This window comes from Barbus barbus, assembly GCF_936440315.1.
Source record: "Barbus barbus genome assembly, chromosome: 10".
NCBI lineage: Eukaryota > Metazoa > Chordata > Actinopteri > Cypriniformes > Cyprinidae > Barbus > Barbus barbus.
This window is the reverse complement of record NC_136738.1, coordinates 29,913,360-29,937,422: the sequence shown is the minus strand read 5'-3', so window position 1 is coordinate 29,937,422 and position 24,063 is coordinate 29,913,360. Positions and strand designations below refer to the sequence as shown.

At 36.3% G+C, this 24,063-nt stretch overlaps 2 protein-coding genes across 2 annotated transcripts in view; both read left to right on the top strand.

The window, feature by feature from the left end:
* The window catches only part of xirp2b (xin actin binding repeat containing 2b), a gene marked incomplete at its 5' end in the record, with an annotated part of 36,809 nt that extends 33,134 nt beyond the window's left edge, over positions 1 to 3,675 (top strand). The window contains 2 exons of the mRNA XM_079427377.1: positions 292 to 422; positions 1,513 to 3,675. Of these exons, the coding sequence (XP_079283503.1) occupies positions 292 to 383 (92 nt within the window). The 3' untranslated portion in view covers positions 384 to 422; positions 1,513 to 3,675. The remainder of the gene's footprint in view (positions 1 to 291; positions 423 to 1,512) is intronic.
* Positions 3,676 to 12,066: 8,391 nt separating this feature from the next.
* The window catches only part of b3galt1b (UDP-Gal:betaGlcNAc beta 1,3-galactosyltransferase, polypeptide 1b), a 143,682-nt gene continuing 131,685 nt past the window's right edge, over positions 12,067 to 24,063 (top strand). Inside the window, exon 1 of the mRNA XM_079426598.1 lies at positions 12,067 to 12,113. The gene's annotated coding sequence lies outside the window, so the exon portion shown is untranslated. The remainder of the gene's footprint in view (positions 12,114 to 24,063) is intronic.

Below are 24,063 nucleotides of genomic sequence, written 5' to 3'. Positions count from 1 at the left end.
GGAAATCCCGAGAGCAAACCTAAAAGAGAAGAGAACAGAAAGAGTTAGTAGTAGTAGTAGTAGTTCACGCGATGTTGTGTTGCACGGAGCTGTGGTGAGACCTGTAAAGAAAAATGCTGGCTGAATAAACCAAAGAACCCAAACATCCATCACGCTTGTTGCTTTCTTCAAGTGTGTTACACCTGCGTTGCTCAGATGGAGAACTGAGTGTTTGGCATAGTGTGCGTGGGAATATTGATTGTGCACAAAACTGGATTTACTAAAACATGAACATCTTTACCATCTTGCCAGATTCGAGTACCAAAGTCGGAGATGTGTGCAGTGTGCAAGAAGAGGGTTTACCCCATGGAAGGCCTGATAGCCGACAAAAAGAAGTTTCATAAATCCTGTTTTTTATGTGAGCACTGCAAAAACAAATTGAGGTATGTTATAAAATATTGTACCATGTTATTTAAAAAAAATAGCTGAAAATGTACTTGTCCTCAGGCCATCCAAGATGTAGATGAGTTTGTCTCTTCATCTGAACAGATTTGGAGAAATGTAGCATTACATCACTTGCTCATCAATGGATCCTCTGCAGTGAATGGGTGCCGTCAGAATGAGAGTCCAAACAGCTGATAAAAACATCACAATAATCCACAAGCAATCCACACCACTCCAGTCCATCAATTAACATCCTGTGAAGTGAAAAGCTGCATGTTTGTATAAAACAAACCCATTATTAAGATGTTTTTATGTCTTGATGTTAACTTCAAACATTACGTCTGGCTAAAATATGAGTGCACAATCAATAATAACACTTCCTCCAGTGAAATAGTCCATCACCTGTTGTCCTCTCACATCAAAATCTACCTACATATTTGTTTAGAACTGTTTTCACTTGTAAACGGTGCTTGATCTGTGTATATGTGTCTTATGATTTAGACGGGATCACTCTTTCACTGAAGAAAACAATATTATGAATAGACGACTTGTATTTTATTTTGAGGTTAAACGCGTCTTAATGATTGATTTGTTTCTTACAAATATGCAGCTTTTCACTTCATAAGACTTGATGGACTGGAGTCTTGTGGATTATTGTAATGTTGTTATCAGCTGTTTGCACTCTCATTCTGACGGCACCCATTCACTGCAGAGGATCAGTTGGTGAGAAAGTGAAGAAGTTCCCATGAAGAAGCTAGCAACCACATAGCAACAGTGCAACACCCTAGCATCATTGTAAAGAGTTTATAGTATGTATGGTTGTATTTAAAAAGGAGCATAAACAGACAATTTATCATATTTAACATTAACATAAATATTCTAGTAGGCCTAACAATGTAAGTATTCCAACATAATCAATTCTAAAATATTTTTTTTGCATAAAGTATTTGTAACTATAAGATAAAGTATGCTGCATAAATCTATTCAAATGGAAAGCTTGCAGTGCAGTTTTCATTTACAAACTGCGAATGCAGACAGCTCTATATATTTTCTGTGACAGATGAATTCTGAAACTCTGTTTTCTGACAGCCTTGGAAACTTTGTCTCTCTCCATGGACATTTATACTGCCAGCCACATTATAAACAACTCTTCAAGTCTAAAGGGAATTTGGAGGATGGGTTTGGACAAGGATTGCAAAGGGAATTACTGGGCATCCGGGATACAGGGAATACAGACCATGACGCATCGGATTGGAGATATTCACTTTCGCAAAGTAGCATGTGCTCTCTCTCAGACGTGTTTGAAAAGGAAGCAAATAAACCTGATCAAAGCCCTAACAAAATTTCTGTAGTGTGGCCTCCGCAAACAGCCTCTCCAAAAAAGACGTTCTCTCTGGATCAGGATGTGAAATTAGTCAAACCCGTTTGGCCCCCAAAGAGCGAAACTTCAAAGTCTCCTAAGTACCAGCGTCGGAAAGCAACTCAGAAGACCACACTTTAGGAGGAGTGCAACAACGCCTCGGGGCCGGTGGTGAAAGAGGAACGGGGAGAGCGAGGGAGACATCTCATCGATCAGCGACACACAGAGCATGTCACAACAGCATGAAGTATTGTGGGAACTTTAGAAACACGAGGACACATCACGATGATGAAGAGCTTCGAATGCAGGGTGAAAATCTTGCCTTCGGACGGGTGAGGAGAGGTGGAGATAGAGATGGTAGAGGTGAAAAGGTAACAGGAAGTTGATAAGGATTTTGGGAAATGATAAATATGTTGTGTAAAGTAGGTGCAGGTTCAGATGGTTTGTGTGTTATGTTGAAAGAAAGACTGAAAGAAAGTGAAATTATGAAGAGAAATAAAACTCATTTAAGGTCATATTTTACTACTCCATAAGCAAAAGATAGAAATATAAACTTAAATTTTGCATCAAGAAAATAAAACCTATTTTTATTTTATATCTCCCAATTCTCATTACAGTAGTGGTGTGAAAAAGTGTTAGCCCCCTTCCCGATTTTTTTTTTTTTTGCATGTTTGTCACACTTTAATGTTTCAGATCAAACAAATTTAAATATTAATCAAAGATAACACAAGTAAACAACGTTTTTGAATGAAGTTTTTTATTATGAAGGGAAAACAAAAAAAGTGCTTGCCCCTAAACCTAATAAATGGTTGGGCTACCCTTAGCAGCAACAACTGCAATCAAGCGTTTGCAATAACTTGCAATGAGTCTGTTACAGCGCTGTGGAGGAGTTTTGGCCCATTCATCTTGGCAGAATTGTTGTAATTCAGCCACATTGGAGGGTTTTCGAGCATGAACCGCCTTTTTAAGGTCATGCCACAGCATCTCAATAGGATTCAGGTCAGGACTTTGACTAGGCCACTCCACAGTCTTCATTTTGGTTTTCTTCAGCCAATCAGAGGTGGATTTGCTGGTGTGTTTTGGATCATTGTCCTGCTGCAGAACCCAAGTTCACTTCAGCTTGAGGTCACGAACAGATGGCCGGACATTGTCCTTCAGGATTTTTTGGTAGACAGCTGAATTCATGCTTCCATTTGTCACAGCAAGTCTTCCAGGTCCTGAAGCAGCAAAACCCCAGACCAGACCATCACACTACCACCACCATATTTTACTGTTGCTATGATGTTCTTTTTCTGAAATGCTGTGTTACTTTTATGCCAGATGTAAAGGGACACACACCTTCCAAAAACGTCAACTTTTGTCTCGTCAGTCCACAGAGTATTTTCCCAAAAGTCTTGGGGATCATCAAGATGTTTTCTGGCAAAACTGAGATGAGCCTTTATGTTATTTTTGCTCAGCAGCGGTTTTCGTCTTGGAACTCTGCCATGCAGGCTGTTTTTGCCCAGTCTCTTTCTTATGGTGGAGTCATGAACACTGACCTTAACTGAGGCAAGTGAGGCCTGCAGTTCTTTAGATGCTGTTGTGGGGTCTTTTGTGACCTCTTGTCGTCGCTGCGCTCTTGGGGTAATTTTGGTCGGCCGGCCACTCCTGGGAAGGTTCACCACTGTTCCATGTTTTCGCCATTTGTGGATAATGGCTCTCACTGTGGTTCGCTGGAGTCCCAAAGCTTTAGAAATGGCTTTATAACCTTTTCCAGACTGATAGATCTTCAACTACTTTCTTTCTCATTTGTTCCTGAATTTCTTTGGATCTCAACATGATGTGTAGCTTTTGAGAATCTTTTGGTCTACTTCACTTTGTCAGGCAGATCCTATTTAAGGGATTTCTTGATTGCGAACAGGTGTGGCAGTAATCAGGCCTGGGTGTGGCTGGAGAAACTGAACTCAGGTCTGATAAACCACAGTTATGTTTTAACAGGGGAGGGAGGGGGAGGGCAAACACTTTTTCACACAGGGCCATGTGGGTTTGGATTTTGTTTTCCCTTCATAAAAAAAAACCTTCATTTAAAAACTGCACGTTGTGTTTACTTGTGTTATCTTTGATTAATATTTAAATTTGTTTGATGATCTGAAACATTAAAGTGTGACAAACATGCAATAAAATAAAAAAATCAGGAAGGAGGCCAACACTTTTTCACATCACTGTATATATATACACACACATTCATGGCCAAAAATATCGGCACCCTTGGTAAATATGATCAAAGAAGGCTGTGAAAATGAATCTGCATTGTGCATCCGTTTGATCTTTTGTTAAAAAAAAATCACAAAAATCTAACCTTTCATTGAATAATAAGAATTTAAAATGGGGGAAAATATCATTATGAAATAAATGTATTTCTTTAATACACATTGGCCACAATTAACGGCACCCTTTTATTCAGTATTTTTTGAAACCTCCATTTGCCAGTTTAACAGCTCTAAATTTTCTCCTATAATGCCTGATGAGGTTAGAGAACACCTGACAAGAGATCTTAGACCATTCCTTCCTCCCGGTGCTTTTTGACAATTTTTGGTTTTCTGACCCTGAGACTCAACTATTTTCTGCAATTCTCCTGCTGTGGTCCTTGGAGAGTCTTTAGCCACTCAAGCTCTCCTTCTCACGATATAGACACACGTCCTCTTCCAAGCAGTTTCATAACATTTTCTGTTGATTGGAAATTCTTAATTATTGCCCTGATATTGGAAATGGGAATTTTCACTGCTTTAGCTCTTCACATCAGAAATATATTCTTTGGTTTTTCTCATTGTGATGGATGATTAAGGGAATTTGGGCTTTGTTTTCCCTCCTATTTATATTTCTGTGAAACAGGAAGCCATGGCTGGATAATTTCATGTTCATAATCACCCTGGAGTGCCCAAAATTGTGAATATGAATGGGAATATACTTCAGAGATATTTTACTCATAAGAATTTCTAGGGGTGCCAATAATTGTGTTCAATGTATATTTGAGAATATATATATGTATAAATATATATATATATATATGTATTTATTGCTGAGCACCAATAATAATTTAGCAGCAAACCAGAGCATTAGAATTTTATGTATTGTCTATTATAGCAACATATATTTGTTATTTCCTTAGTGCTTAATTATTCAAATCACAGTGCAAATAAACTCACTGGATCTAAAAACAGGCTTTATTTTCTTCAGTTATGCAGGATAAAATTTATTTGTTTTTATTGGTTTTATTTTGGTTAGAACATGAGCTGGTCATGATTTCATAATTAACACTCATGGAGTTGCTGGGAATTTTTGGGAAGTCTATTAAAATGTTATATTTGCAATGCAGCAATCAGTTATTTCAATGTTCAAGATCAAATTTGTATTCAATTATTGGGTGCCAAATATAAGGCTCTATTTTTACAAAATTTCTGTACGCTTCAACACTTCGAATTTCTTTTTTAATTCTGTTTTAAATTCTTTTTTAAAATTAGTCACAACATATATTTTCTGCAATGCTTTTTCTGTGTCCATGTAGAGAAGACAATTTATCACTAAATTGAACTCTTTAGATTTTCATCCCTATATTTTTTGTATTCTTTATAAGGTTATACTGTATCCTGGGGATTCTTTTCACATTTTTTATTTTTTTTTACTTCTTCCTGTGCAGCACCTGGAGTGTTGTGTGGGAAGAAGATGAACAAAACACATATTTGTAAATCTCTTTTCTTGTTTGTAATAATATAAAAGTGTATGTCCTTCTCTCTCTAAACAGAAAATATTTTGTGAGGAAAATTATCTTTTTAGAGTTGTCTTCTATGATTTGTACTGGACAATCCCTGATGGTTAAATTAAGTCGGCTGGTTCACAAATAGGTCTTGCTAATTTATTGATGCAATTACAATAAAGACGTCTTGATATCACCCCTTATGCATTCAGGTTTCTTAATTTTAAATGAATGCCTAAATGAAAATTCTTTACTCGTGTGGTTTAAAACCCGCATGCTGTTTATATTTCTTAAAAATTGCTTGTCTGGTTGTGTTGGGAGTTTGCACTTTAGTGCATTGAGGCTATTTTTATTTTTTAGCACAGCAGTACAGTGTAGTGTTTTACTCGAAAACGCTTTTCATCAAGCATAACCTTACTCTTATGAGCATCAACGAGAGTCTTTTGAAGTAAACGGTGCTGACACGTGATCACATGAACTGCTGGTCAGCTGCACTTCTGCTGTTATTGTGCTTTAACTGGAATCCCTTAGCTTCACTCACAGTGAGAATTTCAAGGTGTAGTGTTTAAGCAAACCCGTAAGACTGTTGTAAATCAATAGCTCTTGCTGTATAGTTGCCTTGGGGAGAAGTGTTAGATTGATGGAAGCTGGAACACTCAGTGCTCTTTTACAGCAGCAGCAGCAGCTTCAGGACCTCAAAATACACTCATCAGCACCAGCAGGATGTTAAAGGGAGAGAGGTCATAATCAAGAGGTATGTGAAGTATGTGAACTCTCTTGATTCATCTGGCATGTATTTTATCTTATTTGTATTATGGATAAATGAGTAAATAAGAACATACACTAGCATTCAGACATTTCTTTAAATAAATTATGTTTAGTCTGCAAGGATGCATTAAGTTGATCAGAGGTGACAGTAAAGTATCAAAATATTGCAAAAGATTCCCGATTCAATAAATAAATGCTGTTCTTTTGAACTTTTGATATAAGTATATAACTTTGAACTATATACATATTGTGACGAGTCGGCTGCCTCCCCCCTGTCTATCATCACCACCCCGTCCCGTATTCGCCGCCCTTCACCAGGCTCCCGACGGGAGTGGGTGTGTGAGAGAGGAGGGGCGCTGAAACAGCCAGGGCTGGCGGCGTGTGATGAGGCGCACCTGACGTGAATAGAGCCTCATCACCGCCGCCGTTTAAACGCCGAGCGCGCCTCTCCTCGGGAGACCGGTCTCTCCCCCGTGCATGCACGCTGGTGTCCTCGTGGGTCCAGGAAGGGAGCGTCGAGGAGGACTGCCGCACCCGTTAGGCGGCTGACGGGCCAGGATGCCGGGCCGCCGAATCCCCCCAGAAGCGCCGGGATTTCCGAAGATGGACGAAGCCGCGCCAGAGACGCCGCCGCCACTCGCTCCCGGCCCCGAGAGGGGAGCGCGTGCGGCCACCGGACTCCGCCCCTTCCCTGGACCCTTCCCTCCTGAACACTGCCCTCCTACACAGCCCCGCAGCACGACGAGGACACCAGATCCCTGTTTATTTTGGACACTTTTCCCCCCTTTGGACACTTTATTTTGATATATTGTTTAATAAAAACCTCTCTGAGGCTTGACGCCACGCCCACTGTGTCTGTCGTTGGCTCCTCCCGCCACAATATATATATATATATATATATGAAGGAGGACAACAGTTTATAATAGGAAATCTTTCTTGAGCAGCAAATTAGCATATTAGAATGATCATGTGACACTGAAGACTAGAGAAATCATCACTGAAATAAATTGCATTTAAAATATAGTACACTTGAAACTAGTTCTGTCAGTCCTTGCGCCTCTTGTGTCCATATTTGGTTCGTTTCCTGTCCTTGTTATTTGTAATCATTAGTTAATTCTTGTCCAGCTGTGTTTGTCTCGTTATCTATGATTTACCTGTGTATTTATAGTCCTGTCTGTTCAGTTTGATTTCGTCTGGTCTACTCATTACTCCCCAGTGTTCCTGTCTGTGTCTGTGTCTGTGTCTGTGTCTTGCCCTGCCTTGTCTTGCCCTGCCATTTCCGGAATTCGGGTTGTAGCATAGTTTCGATATTGTTTATGGCATCTGTTTTGTATTACATGCTGCATTAACACATACATTACCTAAAGATCCAAAGAAACCTACAGAATATTTAGATATAAAACTGTCATGTCAGAGTGAAATAACGTCCCTTTAAAAATGAATGAATTCTGGAAGAGCTGAACATGTCTCACAAGCTCTTGGTCTGAATTATCTATGGTTTCTCACTGATGTAGATGTATCACGTTTTCACCTTAAATATGATGCTTGTATTATTTCTCCATATACTTCTCAGGGCTCACTCACAAACATCTGAAATAAGTGTGTTCATACAGCCAGCAGTCCATCTGCTGTAGATGTCTGAAACTGTCACTAGATCATTTATCTCAATTACTAAGCTCTCTCACATGTAGGCTATACTGTAGCAAGTGGTTTAATGCTGTGAAATCCTTTGGCCTTTCGTCTCTGCAGGGTGTGAGCTAATCTGTCGACACGAGTGGAAAAAGCCAAAGAGTAGAGAAAGAAAGATGGAAAGCTTCACTCTTCAACTTCCATTTGTGTTTAAAGTTAGTTACTCTCATCTCGTACACACTTGTCTTGCTGGATAAATATGATGCGTCGATCTGTCTTTGTGCTTTCATAAAACCTCCAAGAGCACATGAATCAGAGATGCTGTCAGACGATACAGAGAGAAGGATGGAACTCACCTTTCCTACCCAGGCATCTCAGACTAAGTTTTATTTAAAGAACTTTAAAGAAATAGTTCAGGCACAAGATGACTATTTACTCATCCTCATGTTAGTTTTCATGTCAATTTTATGTAAATGTTCTTCATTTTTCACATGCACTACAGGAGTTTCAGACTTCAAAAAGGATTCAGAGGTATCAGGAAAGTTGTCCATTCTCAAAACCTTGCACCAATATAGTCTTCTGCAAGGTTATTTATAGTAAACTATAACTAAAAATAAATAAATAAACTTTAAATGTCAAATGATATAAAATCAATTATTAAAAAACAAACAAAAAACAAACTTATTTTATTTAATCTAATTGCCTAGGCAACTTTTTTTATTTAGTTTAACTTGGTGTACTAAAGTAAAAGTAAAACTAATAATAATAATAATAATAATAATAATAAGACTTTACTAAAATTAAAATGAAAACATAATATAAAAAAGAAAATATAAATTAACTATTATTTAAAATTTAACAAGACTGTATAGACATTAAAAACATAAATATAAATAATTCAAAAACTAAATAAAAACGAAAATAAAATATAAAAATAAAAATATTATAAACTATTAACTTGTATTAAAAAATAGTATCTTAGTGGTACTAAAATAACACTCATCTGAAGTCATAGATTTGTGTCAGAAATTGACATTTTTGTCAGTGTTTATTATTAATATGCCTTTCCAATGAACAGTGAATTAAACCGTTTTGTGAATCAGATTTACAGATTCTTTGAAAAGATTTGACTCAAACGGATGATTTGTTCACAGATCAGACATTGCTGCTTTTATGAATGTTGCATGAAAAACTAGAGCAGATTCCACCTTTTCTAATGATTTTTTTTTATTACTGTCTTGTCTTCCTCAAAGCCATCATGTAATATTTATTATAACCGATTTTGAATATAGTCCATGAGTCACATGGATTATTTTTTATGGATTAATATAAGATTCAAAAGCTCCAGTCCAAAATTGATTGTAATTGCATGGGAAAGAGTGACCAGTACATTATTAAAATTTCAACCAGGAAAATAAGTCATGATGGCAGATTTAGACAGTTTTTGTGAACTTTTCCTTTAAAAGAAGAAGAAAACAGAGCTAAGCATGGCTGCTTTGTTACCATGGAGATTGTGAACAATGACTTTAATTCAAAAATCATTTATTATCCTTTGACCTAGTTAAAATCATTTAACACAAAAATAGAATCTTTTGTGCCATCAGTTGTTAAAAAGGGCAACTCAATTACACTGGCAGTCAGAGTTTGACACCTACTCATGCAATTAATTCAAAATCTGAAATTACACGAATGGAAGTACAGTATGTGTAAATGATCAAAACCATGTTTCACATATATAAACTCTTATATTAGAGCTTTTTCCTTGTCTAGATTCCAGCTCTGCTCACTTTGACATTCTTCGGGCCAGCATCCTGAGGTGCATTCTGGGATGCTTTCAGACAGGTTTGAAGGAGTTCATATGAATGCCGGCCACCTGATGCTTTTCCTTCGCTGTTTTCCTTCGCTGAGTTCACCCAAATATGAAATTTTGTTGAAAATTTATCATCAGGCCATCTGAGATATAGATGAGTTTGTTTCAGATTTGGAGAAATGTAGTATAACATCACTTGCTCACCAATGGATCCTCTGCAGTGAATGGGTGCCGTCAGAAGGAGTCCAAACAGCTGATAAAAACATCACAATAATCCACACGTAATCCACATGACGTCAGTGGAAAAAGTCCATCTTCTGTTGTCGTCTCACATCTAAATTCACCCACAAATCTTTTTCAAATAGTTTTTTTTAAGTTTTTGAAAAAAATTTTTTAAAGTGTTTTGAATGTTTGAAGTTACAAAACATCTTAATGAAGGATTTGTTTATTACAAACACACAGCCTTTTACTTCAGAAAATTGTTGAATACTGTGATGTTTTTATCAGCTGTTTGGACTCTCATTCTTACGGCACCCATTCACTGCAGAGGATCCATTAGTGACCAAGATGTAATGCCAAATCTGTTCTGACAAGCTCATCTACATCTCAGATGACCTGAGGGTGAGTAACATTTCAGCAAATGTTCATTTTTGGGTGAACTATTCGACAAAAAACAAACTCAGTTTAAAAGTTAAAATACTGCAAATGGCTCATTTCCAAATAGCCTTTGTGCATTAGCATAATCTCAAAACTTTTCTAAAGCATTGAACAGAAAATTAGAATAATACTCTTGTAATAATGACATCCTCAGAGGCAATAAACTCAGGAGAAGGCCTAATCCACTTGTCCTTCCTACCCCAGATGAATAAAGCGCTGACTAATACCGCTCTTAGATGGATGAACTGGAAACGCTAAGCATTATCAGGAGGGTGGATAATACCCACACATGTACAATTTATTTCGTATTTCTTAATGTATTGTGTAGAGTAGCTTATATATTTAACAGTGTTGTTTCTGGAGTTGTAGATGCAGTGTTGTTGGACCTGAGCATGTGCAGTATATAGTCAGTCTCTCTAAGGCCGTTAACTCTATTAGATTAGTGGTGTAAATGCAGCCACACCTGACAGACCTCTGCTGAACCTGACTGGACACATCCATCTGCTCAGAGATGGGGGAATTATTTTGAATAAATGCATACGATAAGGGCCAGAACGGCTCGAAATAACTCCATACAGTAATTCAAGTAAATTTATTTTGTATAATACTCCCTTATACATATTGTTTCAGAGCATATTTACAGAAATCCCCCATTTAGTGTCTCCAGCGAACAAGCCTTCAAAGAAGAAATCTCCAGCAGATGTTTAGGATGAGGTAACAACTGCAATTTGTTTTTAATGGAAGTCACAGATTGGTGAAATAATCATTATCATTAAAAAATAATTTTATTAAAACAATGAATTAAATAATTAAAATAATAATAAAGGCTGGCTTTGATTTGACATGATTGTATGAGTTTTTTCATTATATTATATACAATATATTAAATTAAAATATAAGTATATTTATGATTATATTATATTGTTATATATACACTGAAAAAATATATTCATTGAATTTGCTAAATTTTTTTAAGGAAAGTGGTTGCAATCAATGTATTTTAGCTACATTTAAATAAACAAATTTTGTTGAAAGTTAGTCAACTAAATTAGTTTTTTTGAATGTAGCTAAAATAAATTGCAACCACTTACCTTAAAAATTTGTAAATTCCTTTTTCAGTATATATATATATATATATATATATATATATATATATATATATATATATACACATTACATTTGTATTATATTATATTATTAGTATAGTATAAATTTAATTTTTTATTTGTAGATATGTAATTTAAATTAAGTTAATTTAATGTGGGTGTGTGTGTGTGTGTGTGTGTATACAAATTTGTTTTCTTTCTAAATTTCTTTCAAAATAGAGAATGATAATATATGCATTTAAGGCCTTTCAAGGGGAAGTGTTGTTCTAAAAACTAAAGTTGCGTGAAAAGTTATGCCTTATATCTCAAGAATCAGTGAGATGTATTTTAAATTCTCGTTTTGTGCTTATTTTTCCCAGTGATGTAATATGACAATTGTTACAAAATATGACAGCGAATTCCTCTCTTTGAATTTTTTCACAACGTCAATCAACCTTGCTATGCAAAACAGTGTAACGTGTCTTCCTGCTGATTGGCTGTGTGTCTCCCAGAGCGTGATGTGATTGGACGGCACGCCTGTCGCGTAAAAGCCCCCACCACCAGGTTTCGTGGCGCAGAGGATTGAGGCTCATTCTCTCGCACTCGCTCACAGCAGCGCGAGCTCGGAGGATGGAGGCGACTGAAGCGGTAAGTGAAGCGTCTCTCTTACTTCTCGCTGAAGAGCGGTCAACTGCTCAGACCTGTCTGTTGGAGGAACAGTGAGCTGTGAGGGGTTCTGTGGTTTTGTCGTGAACCCTGGAGTTTGTCCAGTGCGGTTTAGTGCTGAAGTGTTTGCCGGGTCAAAGCTGCGAGTATTAGTGATGGAGCGACTGTCGCTGTCCGAGGTGCTGAAAGTGACTAAAGCTTCCACTGCTCTGTAAAACATAATGGGACTTTTAACAGGAGAACGCGCTTTTCATGTCTATTTTTAATTAGTATGAAGACAGGCTGTTGAATAGGCTATTCAACATGTTAAAAATCGATTTTTAAATTACCTTGCAATTTACAGAGGCAATTTATATTATATTTAATAAGGCATTGAGTATACTTTTGTTGTAAAATATTCTTTTGTGGGGTTTTTTATGAACAAAAAGTAAGAATGGCCTTTATCTTTGGGGAAAGAAGCATTGAAATGTCTGTACGAACTAGCACGTTTGTTTAGATTTTTCTGTTGTTATGATTATTGGGATGTTTATGTAGGGTGTTGGGTTGTTTATTTGCTGTTTGCAGCGTTATTATCGTATCATGTGTTCCCCTGATTGTGTTTTGTGGTTGAACTTTAAGTAATTAATGTGGCCTTTTATTATACAACTTGTATCGATGGCAGTAGATTTTACAGTAACAGCTAGGTTGGTATATAAGCATTTTCATGGATCCGATCAAGTACAAACACATCATTATGTTACCATTTTTGAAAGTTTGCTAGAAGGATTTTTTTTTTCCTGAAAATTGCTCTTCTAATTACTCATAAGTATTTTGCATTGCATTTTCACACTGGCTGGAAATAAATCATCATTAGCTTGTGAAAACATTGTTGATTACTGCTATGTTATCTTTGAGTTTCTGAAAAAATCTTACTGAATTTTGACATAAATTTTTAGTCTTTTTTTCCCCCAAGTTTTGATGTGTTTTCTTTCTCTATTACTTCGCTTGTTCTCAGATTTCATTGATACTCGAGTCATCTGCCTGTGTTTTGTTTGCTGTTGAAGATGCAAAAAGACCATTTTCTTGGTGCATGTATCATTTTTTACGTCTTTTGAACAATACATTGTATCTGTGCATGCAAAATTGACCAGATCTTTCATTTTCAACAGTGTTTTGACTGATGCAAGTAATTTGAGAAATGACTCGGATCATTTGAACTTCGAAAACTTGCATCTTTCTCTAAGGGAAATGCTCCTCGGTAGCGAAATTGTAATATAAATAAGCAGTTTAAGGTGAAATAAGCTCTCTGTGCCTAAACATCTGGCAGAACATAAAATGGGTCATTAGTACGAAATGGGTGCCTTTTCAACTAGATTAGAAGTCAGCATGAAATGGAAATTGCAGCCGCTTTTTCTTCTCTATTGTGATATATCTGAGGGAAACGACTTCTTGAACAAGAACAAGAAGAAATGTAGGCCGGGACTTGATTTTGTCCATTGAGATTCTATTGGATTGATGTGGTTTTCTAATTGCTGTGATCACATGTGAGTGACAGGTTGCTGGAGGGAAGTGATTTTTGCCCAGCACTTCATTGCACTCGTCATCAGAGAAGATATGTTGTTGTGAAGGAGAGAGAAAGTTACTGGTTTTGATTAAAGATTAAGAGTTGATTAATAAATAAAACAATAACGATGTGCACAGATAAATGATTTATGATAAACATCGCAATATTAAATTGAAAAGAATATAAGCGTATCATCTAATAGATTATAAGATTTTAAACCTTTTATCGGGTATATAATGTGTTAATATACTGCACTGTGCCATCTCTAGCTAAATACATTTTTAATATGTGTTGGGACATAATTTTGCCTAGTTATTTATTTATTACAGTCCAATAGTTTTTTTTTTTTTGTTTGTTTTTTACATTACTTTACAGTTTAGTTCAACATAAAAACCCTTTTGTTCAAGGTCATGAAACCGGTTCTTCTTCAGAAGAGAATTTAAAGCTGAAATTTTTGTAATTTGTTCAAATATTAGTTGTTTACAATAAATAACCATAGAAACAGGGCCGATGACGTAAGATTGTCCTTTACTGACAAAATTGAAGCATAAAATTACATAAAAGATTTAACTTGTCCTTGAAGAATTCAGTTATTGACAGGATGATAATGTCATTATGGCAAAGTTTTAGGATTAATGGAGAAGGTATATAAATTGTAATATAATTGTAACATGGTTGATGCATAAACCTGTGGAAACAAATTGAATGTAAAATAATAATAATAATAATGATGTCCACAGAAAAATGATTTATAATAAACACTGCAGTATTCAGTAAAAAAAAATATTTGACTTTAAAGTATTTTTTATGATTATAAACATTTTAGCAGGTATATAATATGTTACAGAATTGCATTGCATGATCTCCAGCTAATTTAATGCATTTGAATATATGCTGGGACATAATTTCGCCTTTGTAAAATTTAATCAATTAACTATTACGGTTTAGTTTGACAATGCAAACCTCAAAGTCATAAAACTGCTGCTTCTTCAAAAGAGAATTTATTGGGTCTATAAATGACCTGGTAACACTTTACAATAAGGTTTCATTTGTTAGCATTAGTTAACTACATTAATTAACACAAACAATGAAAAATACTTCTACAGCATTTAGTAAACAATGTTATTTTCTATGTTTAATAATACATTTTAAAGTCAAAAATGCACTGTGAGCTTAGCTTACATGAAATACTATGGGTAAAATAAGTTAACATTAACAAAAGTTAATGAATACAGTAAAAATATAATGCTAGTCAGTAGTTAGTTCATGTTAACTAATGTAAAGAAATGAGACGTCATTGAGAAATGTTACGAATAATCTTTTCAAACATCACTGGTTTATTATAAATAACCCTTTCAACGGGGTTAATGTAAGATTGTCCTGTACTAGATCAACCATTTAAAAACAGAGAGTTTATTTTATGATGTCATGGTATTTATGGAAAAGTGTACAAATGGAAAAATGTAACACAAACACAGATGATGCATGGGGAAATAAATGGAGAAAAAATGGTGTTGACTAAAATCTAAAAACATATAAAGTACAAATGTAAATATTTGCTGCAAGAAGGAGTTTGAAGTTGGCAGGATGCAAAAAACGCAACGTCATGATGAAAGAAAATAAAATGTCTATATTAGCAGATTGTTCATGGTTCATGTATTTTTGTGTGTACTTGTGTGCGAGGGGCTTATGGCACCCGTTTTGAAGAATGGCCCATATGCCACGGTGTATTATCTGATGCAGCCACATGCTCCGCTCACATACAGACTGACAGTAATGGCTGTAACGTCTCCTAGTTCTCAAGTTGCAGTTGGGCAAGCAAAATAAGTGTTTGATGAGGATCATTCCTTCCTGGCGTTTTTCTTCCAGGTAAATCAAAGGCAGTAAGTCACTTGTCTTGTTGTGAGGAATGGGCGCCAGCTCGCGCTTTCTCTCGGGTTTATTTGAAATCCAATATGAATTGCGCTGACGCTTTGAATTTGCTTTTGTGACCTCGGCTGCGTTTTTTGGCAAAGACAGTGTCGTATTGTTTAAAATGTGTTCTGTAAGTCGACTCCCGGAGGGGGAAGTCTGAATATCAGAGGTTTGTCTTTATGTCCCAGGTGTCTTTTAGTGCTTTATGCTTCTGTCGCGGATGTTGAAATAGTCTCTGTGGTCTCCTGTATTCCCTACGGGGCTGATTTTCCTTTGAAGGAAATAAATGCAGTTTTATGCTTGACTTGTGGCCTGGATGCACTTGTTCCTGTCATTGCTAAGTGAATTCTGTTGGAAAATCTAATCTCTTTATGATTAGACGAGCTCTGGTACATGTACCTAAACGTGAGCGTACAGTCACTCGAAGCATATTTATATCTGCTTTGCTCATGTTTTAATTGCTGTTTGGAGTCTGGTGGCTTGACATTGACGTATTGATCAGGCCTTAAAAAAGCCTCAATAACAGGCAGATCTAATTGATTACTCCGCATTGACATGCAGGGACATTATGCCTCACCACGAGCGCAGACTGGGAATATTGATGTGTGAATTTAACTCCAAGCATGAGCGAGGAATGACTTTCACTTATTTGAGCTTGTTGTGTTACTGTTCTAATGAAACAGCTCGAGCAATTTTCCGCTGTTGTTTTTTTTTTTTTTGCACATTCCAGCACAAATGTGTTTGGGAATATCGTGTTTGAGGAAATTAGATTCCCCAGCCAAAACGCATTGGCAGCTTTTGCACTTGTTATCGGGCTTTTGGTTTTGAACCTTCTCCTGTGTGTTAAATCGGCTCATTATGCTGCTGTATTTCCAGTCTTCTTTAATTTGTTCTGTTAGACAGGCCGTCTCCGTTTAAAGGTGTTCTCCGGGGAAAACTTCAGCAGCAGACAGAGAAGGTGTTAAGCGGAGGGCAGCCTATAATGATCATCTCTCCGACTACTGAAAGTAGCTTCTAATGATCTGTAAATAAAACACAGGTCGCCGCTATTGTATTTGCTCATCTGAGGGATTCTCCTGACAGCACTGCTGGGATAGGGAACATGTAGCACCCTCATAATTGCTTAATTATCAATTAGCAATCTCATAATAGTCTTACCGATGTCATATGTTTACAACCAAGAGCATATTGTTGATATGGCTTATTTCAAGCTTTGCTATTGTCAAGAGAGAGTATATTAAGAATCTGCACCACTTGTGACACTCAAGCCATGTCATATGAAAAATCACTCCGGAAACATGGGAAATGACATTATGACACTGTTAGGCAGTAGACAGGGAAGTTTCATGAGATTCTGCCAAAAACAGGCTCTGGTGAAACATCAATTAATGGCAATTTATATATCACTGTTCAAAAGTGTCTTGCTCACCAAGGCTGCATTTATTTGATCAAAAAAATACAGTAAAAACAGTAATATTATGAAATATTATTGCAACTTAAAAAAACTATTTTGTTTTTGAATATATTGTAAAATGTCATTTATTTCTGTAATGAAAAGCAGAATTGTTTTAGCAGACGTTACTCCGGTCTTCAGTGTCACGTCAGAAATCATTCTGATATGCTGATTTGATTCGCAAGAAGTCTTTTTATTATTATCAATGTCAGTTGCGTTTGCTTAATGTTTTTGTGGAAACATTGTGTGTTAAATTTTATTCAGGACTGATGAATAGAAAGTTAAAAAAACAGCATTTATTTGAAATAGAAATCTTTTAGAACATTTAAAATGTTTTTAATGTCACTTTTGCTCAATTTCATGCATCTTTGCTGAATAAAAGTATTAATTTCTTTCAAAAAAAAATCCTACTGACTCCAAATTTTGAACAGTATATCACTTACAAATGTTGCTAATGTTATGTTTGTTCCACGAGTAGCATAGAAATGATTGCATGAAAAGTCTTCTCTGAGCCAAATGAGATTCATCTATTCAGATGTGTCTGCTGTAAATGCATCCAAGCGATTGTACCCATCTGAACTGAGTCACACCAGCCCACCGTCAGCAAGCAAAACTATACCTGAATGCATGAGAGGCTTTTTACTATGCCAGGACCAAACACTCGGAGCATAATACAGTTTTTACTCTTCACCCCCTTTCACCCCCACCCCCCTCCCCCCTAGTCACTGAAGCTCTTATCCAAGGCAAAGGATTACATTTTTGCCCATTTATGTAAATGGATATCTACTGAAGCAGTTCAGATTAAATGTCTTGTTTGCTGTGGGCTACGTCAATAATATTTCACAGCCGGGATTTGAACCACTAACCCCTCTATACTGCAGAGCATCACCTAACAAAAATATTGGATAGGTCTGTATCACGCACTGCGGTCTAAATCGTGTCACAGCCACTCTGGGAAAATGTTCTGGGGATTTGAAAAGACTTTGATGCTTTTAATGCTACCTGAACAAGAAACAGTTCTCTTTTACTACATTCAGCTAATGCTGAAATGTCATTTTTTGGCCAGCTAGCATCACTAAATTGCAGAAGCAATGACTGTTTTCAAACAGGTTTCATGGACCCTCACCTTGTCTGTTATAAGTTGGGTGTACAGATAGCCCCCCCCCCCCCTCCCAAAATAAAAACACTATTTTGAGACAAACAGGGAATTTCTAGGAAATTAACACACTATTTGCTTATTTGTAGTTGCAAAGCACATTGTCATGTGAGAAAGTATTATAATGTTGAACAGAATTATTTAAGCTCTACAAGTGAACTTGACTAGAGCATGTCCAGATTTCTTTCTTTCTTTCTTTAGATTTACATGATGTTAAGAAAAAAACTAACAAAATTATAAAAAAATATTTAATTAAAAAATGTATTTATTATAAAATGTGTTATTTATTTATTAAAATTTTCATGTTAGAGAAAAAACAAAGAAAATTATTAAAAAAAAATTAAAATACAAATATGTATTTATTTATTTGATATTTATTAACATTGTTAAGGAAAAAAATAACATTAAATTGGGTCATATTACGAACCCAAATCTATTCTATATTGCATACAAGCCTATTTTTAGCACTATGTGGATTTCTTTTATTGCATTGTGCCATTATTTTCTTAACAGTTTAGCATGTCTTTCTCAAATTGCACTAATTTTGGTTAAAAACCATTGTATTACAGTATATTTAATGTTACAGTAATTGTAATCTTTAAAATAAATACAACATTAAATATATAAGGCTGAGATAAAAGACTAATTAACTTATCGCACCATATTTAGCCTGAATTACTGAATACATTACAGTAGTGTTATTTGTCATGTAAATAATGTAACAAAACCAGCAAATACAATATTCATGGTCTTGAAAACTTTTTTCTTTATTTTCCGATTTTTCTGCATGCACAATATAATTTCTTCTTTCTCTTGATTTTGAGGTGAGATATAATCCAGACATGTTCCTGACAGGTTCTGTGTGATTCATCTTGAAAGAAGGTGATTCACTGTGACAGATATCATGGAAGAAGAAAAAACATCCTCTCACGGTTAAGTTATCTGACACGTCGTAACATCTCAAATCGTCTCGCAAATGATGCCAGACAAGGTTTTATCCCACGACTGCGAAATATTTTTTTGTCACTTTTCAGCTTTACGGCGGCTCAAATCTGAGCACATTTCAGGAGAAAAACCCCCAGTTTTGTTGCCATCTGTCTGAGTATTCCCTGACTAATGTAGCTTACAGTCCCTCAGAGATGTTGCTTAAATTCTGTACAGATTTGTTCCATTAGATTGGCTCCATCTAGTTGTTTTTCCTCCTGCTGCTAACAGTTCAGTCTTAGTGCGGTCGCTATCCGCCGCTTTATTTCCTGCTGCTACAGGAACTGACAGCATCTGGCCACATCAGTCAGAAGAAACATCCCACGTGGAGAATATCGCCGTATTCTTCTCTGAGGAGCAAATCTCCAGAACGCCGACCTTCTAAATGGAGGCTCTTTGAGGGCTCATCGTTGTGGGTGTGTTGTTAAATGTGCGGCGTGTGCGCCGGGGGAGAGGAGGCACATTATTTATCCAGAGAGCTGGAACACGAAGCAGGTCAGCGAGCCACTATCGTGTCACTAGACGGTGCAAAGGTAAGAGAGCAATTCTGCCTCTGATCAAACGCATGTTCAGCCTGGATGATCTTGCAGGTGGGTGCAGCGGAAAGCTTTCTGCTTCCGTCCCGGATTCCTGATGGAGGAACGGTGTTACTTTGTTACCCTCTAACGGATGTGAGCGATGACAGATGTGTCAGTGTGCTGCCTTTGAAATATCACAGCTAAAAATACATGAAATAAAATAATGACAGGAGGCAGGCGGAGATGAGAGATAAAGGACAAAGAGACACGGCTGTCCTAATCCAGTTACGATTTGTATAAAGGAAAAATAAAAAACAACTTATCGTACCATATTTTGCCTGCTGGTGTAGCGATGATAATCTCCAGGTTGCAATTCTGATTTGATGTTATCGGATAAAACCGGCTATGATATCTCTAATCTCATGTTCCCCGGTGGGGCGGTTTTCTAAGTCTGAGCAACGAAGATGGGATTTTCGAAGTATGAAGGAGGCCAAAAGTCTGAGACCACTAGTGAACATGCTTGGAATAACAATGCAAGTGAAGTTTATTAGAAAAACTGACTCTTCAAATTTATTTAGTCTCTCTTTTGCTGTACATTGTTAAAAATGAAGAAACAAATTTTCATGAAAAATGATGATTCCATGAAGAAGCTTTAAACTAATAGTTTACTCAAAAGTTAAAATTTGCAGAAAATTGGCCATTTAAGATATAGATGAGTTTGGAGAAATTTAGCATTGCATAACATCACCAATGGATCCTCTGCAGTGAATGGGTGCCGTCAGAGTGAGAGTCCGAACAGCTGATAAAAACTCCACAATAATCCTCCAGTAAATCCAGTGAAAAGCTGTTATTAAGAAACAAATTCATCATTAAGGTATTTTTACTTTAAAACCATCACCAATGGCCAAAATATGAGTCCATAATCCATAATCCATTTGTCCACTCACATTGAAATCCAGCAACATACAATATTTGTTTAGAACTGTTTTCACTTGTAAACGGTGCTTGATCTGTGAATATTTCTCTCTTCATTCAGACGAGATACCTCTTTTTACTGGAGAAAGCAGAATTATGCATAGAGGACTCAAATTTTAACCAGAAGCAATGGTTTGTCAATGATGGATTTATTTCTTAAAAACACACAACTTTTCATTTCACAATATGGTTAATTGATGGACTGGATATGTGTGGATACTTGTGGAGTATTGTGATGTTTTTATCAGCTGTTTGGACTCTCATTCTGACGGCACCCATTCACTGCAGAGGATCCAGTGGTGAACAAGTGATGCAATGATTCTTTGGGTAACCAAAAATGGGACATCTAAGGCATCACTGAGAAAACTGTCTGTTTCAGCCTTTATTTTGAGGAGAGTTATGACAGCAGCATTCGAGCAAAATCTGATGATGATATTCTCCACAACAAGAAAAGATGAGCCATATAATCAATTTCACTTTTTTGTATATTTGATAAGTTTCTTTTCAGATTCTGTGTGATGTCAGACATTTGTACTCCACACGTCTTTTGTTGTCTGTACTGCTTAAGTGCTAGATGAGCAGCTTTAGCTGTGAAGTTTTTCAGGAGTCATTACTAGTGACAATTTCATGGCTCTGTAACTGAAAACTAATGTTGGTAAACATTTGGATTCTTGGTGCAGTTTAGTGGCATTTCCAGAGTGCAAAAATAATGTTTTGATTTAATTTATACAAACCAACAGCCCAAATAATCGATTAAACCACATTAACAAAAGCTGCTGATTGGAGTTTGTTACCAGAGATTAAATAGAGATCAGATTCTCTTTGCAATGCACATCATTTTTTTTTTAGCTCTATTTGTACTGTTACTCTAATTGTATTACAATTATTGACTTAGTTGTGTCTATTTTGTAGTTTTCCCAAGGAATTTTATGAGAAACATCTGAAACAAAGGGGAAAAAGTCGAAATGCTTGTCATTCTGCATTATAGATGCGCAAGCAAATAGAAAATAGTGAAAGTCCTGAATAGAGCAGCTTATGGGCTCTGGTCTCTTTGTGAAGTGAGGGGCTTCTGGCGCGTTTAACGTATCTGTAATGTAGTGTAGATTGAGCTTAGATATTTGAAATAGAGTCTGACATTCGGTCAGCATGAGTGCAGTGGGGAATGGGTTTCTGTAGAGCATTATGGGAAGGCTGTGAGATTGCTGGGCGGCATCCGGGTAAAAATGCTGCCAGTTGCAACAAACTCTATACGTTAAGAAAACCCTTAGAAATACTGCATTTTTTTAATGATCACTAAAGACTTTCTCACTGCTGTAATTAAAATGCTGTCATTATTTACTGTCCTTCATGTTATTACAATCCCGTATGACTTCTTTTGTTCTGTGGAACACAAAAGATGTTGTTTATAGCAGAAAATCGCAGCTGCTTCTTTCCACACAATGAAAGTCATGCAGGTTTGGGTGAGTAAATAATGACAGTTTTTATTTTTGAGTGAACTATCTGTGATTAAATGAAATGGCATGTGAATGACAGGCAGATCATTTCTGTTTAGTAACAACAAAAGAGTGTGTTGTACACAAATTCTAGCTCCATCAATCACTGTTGTGGTACATATTAACCTTTTAAAGCAGCGTTTTATTTGCCTTTACGTGATGAGCTCATTGTCTTGTTTTAAAATCAGCCAGGAGATCAATGAGAGCCGCTCAATTTTACTGTCCCTCCTCTTCAGTCATTTTTAATAAACAGATGATCTATCGTTACAATCCAATGCCGCCATTAAATTATCATTGACTAATGGCTATGATAGGCACAGGGTCGTTTAAGCCTGGAGATGGTCAGCGAACAGACGGTGGGCGGATCGTAGACGTGCCGTCTAACTCAGATGTGTTGGTGACACATTAAAGCTTATTAGAGCAGTTCAGAACAGTGTTGTTTTAGTATTAATACTAAATGTTATAGTATAGTATTTATTCATATTTTGAATTAGCTTTTATGCTGTCAGTTTTTGTTTGAATTGTAGTAAAGGATAATGCTTAAAAAATTTTTGGAAACTTAAAATTCTTAAGTAAATAAACTTAATGGATAATGAAAGAAATAAGTTAAGTGAACTTGACAATTCTGAGTTACACAGGCAAATAACAGTTTGAAAATGTGTTGTTCACTTTTTATTTTAGGTTGGACTAACTTAAAAGTGTACACTCAATGGCCAAGTGATGCTTATGGTCCATGATATTGATACAGATTCTGTGTAATTAACCATTCTTTGTTACTGTATATTTCAAGCTGGAAAAAGACGTTTGGTTCCCACTTTAAGTAAACCGTAGTTCCCAGGTCATCTGCAAGATGGATTAAAAGGCAGATAAAGTCAAGAATAGATGAGACATAAACACATGGCAGTATGATTGAAATGTTAAAATTGTAAAATAAATAACTAAATAAAGCGCGTTTATTCTATGCACCTAAAAAAAATATTTTCTTATAGGAGCCAATGGCTCCTTACTCAATTTTTTTGTCTGGAGCCCTGAGTAGTCTACCAAATATTTACCAAAACATCCGTACAGTTTGAAATTAGAAAACAATAGATGTACTGTAAATCATAAAGAAGTCAAAAAGTGGAACATGTTCATAGTTAGGATGAAGTCCACCTTTGTGTGATTTAGTTGAATTTTTACTAATTTTATTATGTGCTTTTGTGATTTTTATGACTTATATATATATGTTTCTATTTAGATTTTATTTTGTTTATTTAAGTTTTCTTTTTCATCTAATACTTACATTTTATTTCATTTCAGCTTTATATTAAGTAATGAAAAAGATTTTCAATAGTCAGTTACAATGATTAGCGGAAGCTACTTCACCTAATCAATATTAATTAACTGACACCATGAATATTGATTAAGTGAAGTAGATAATAAATATTCATGAGCCAATGTGGTAAGGTTTGTAATGTGTCAAGAACACTTTTTTGATGTTAAAACGTACATGTGTAGTTGTTTGCGTTACACATCTTCTTCTGTCCAAACGACCCATTCTTGGCCAGAATGAGCAGCCAAATGGAGCAGTCTTTTCGGTGAGAGTCGTGGGTCTGACTCTGCAAGGCTAGATTCACAGATGCATCCTTGTACACTGCTCCACACGCCGGCAGGTTTCAGATGGACTGACCTCAAAGTTATTAACAGACATTTTCAAGGCTGAAGTGCCCTGTTTTTCCCCGTTATTACCAGTTGCTGCCACACTACTTTATCTGCTCATGATGAGGGGAAGGAAAAGGGCAATCAATGTTTTTGGAGAGGCTGCAGCCCAGCCGCTTAAGCAAGGGAAAACAAATTCTGTGCCAGGTTCAGTCTTCATAACTGACACCTCACGGATCGGATATTGAGCACCACGAT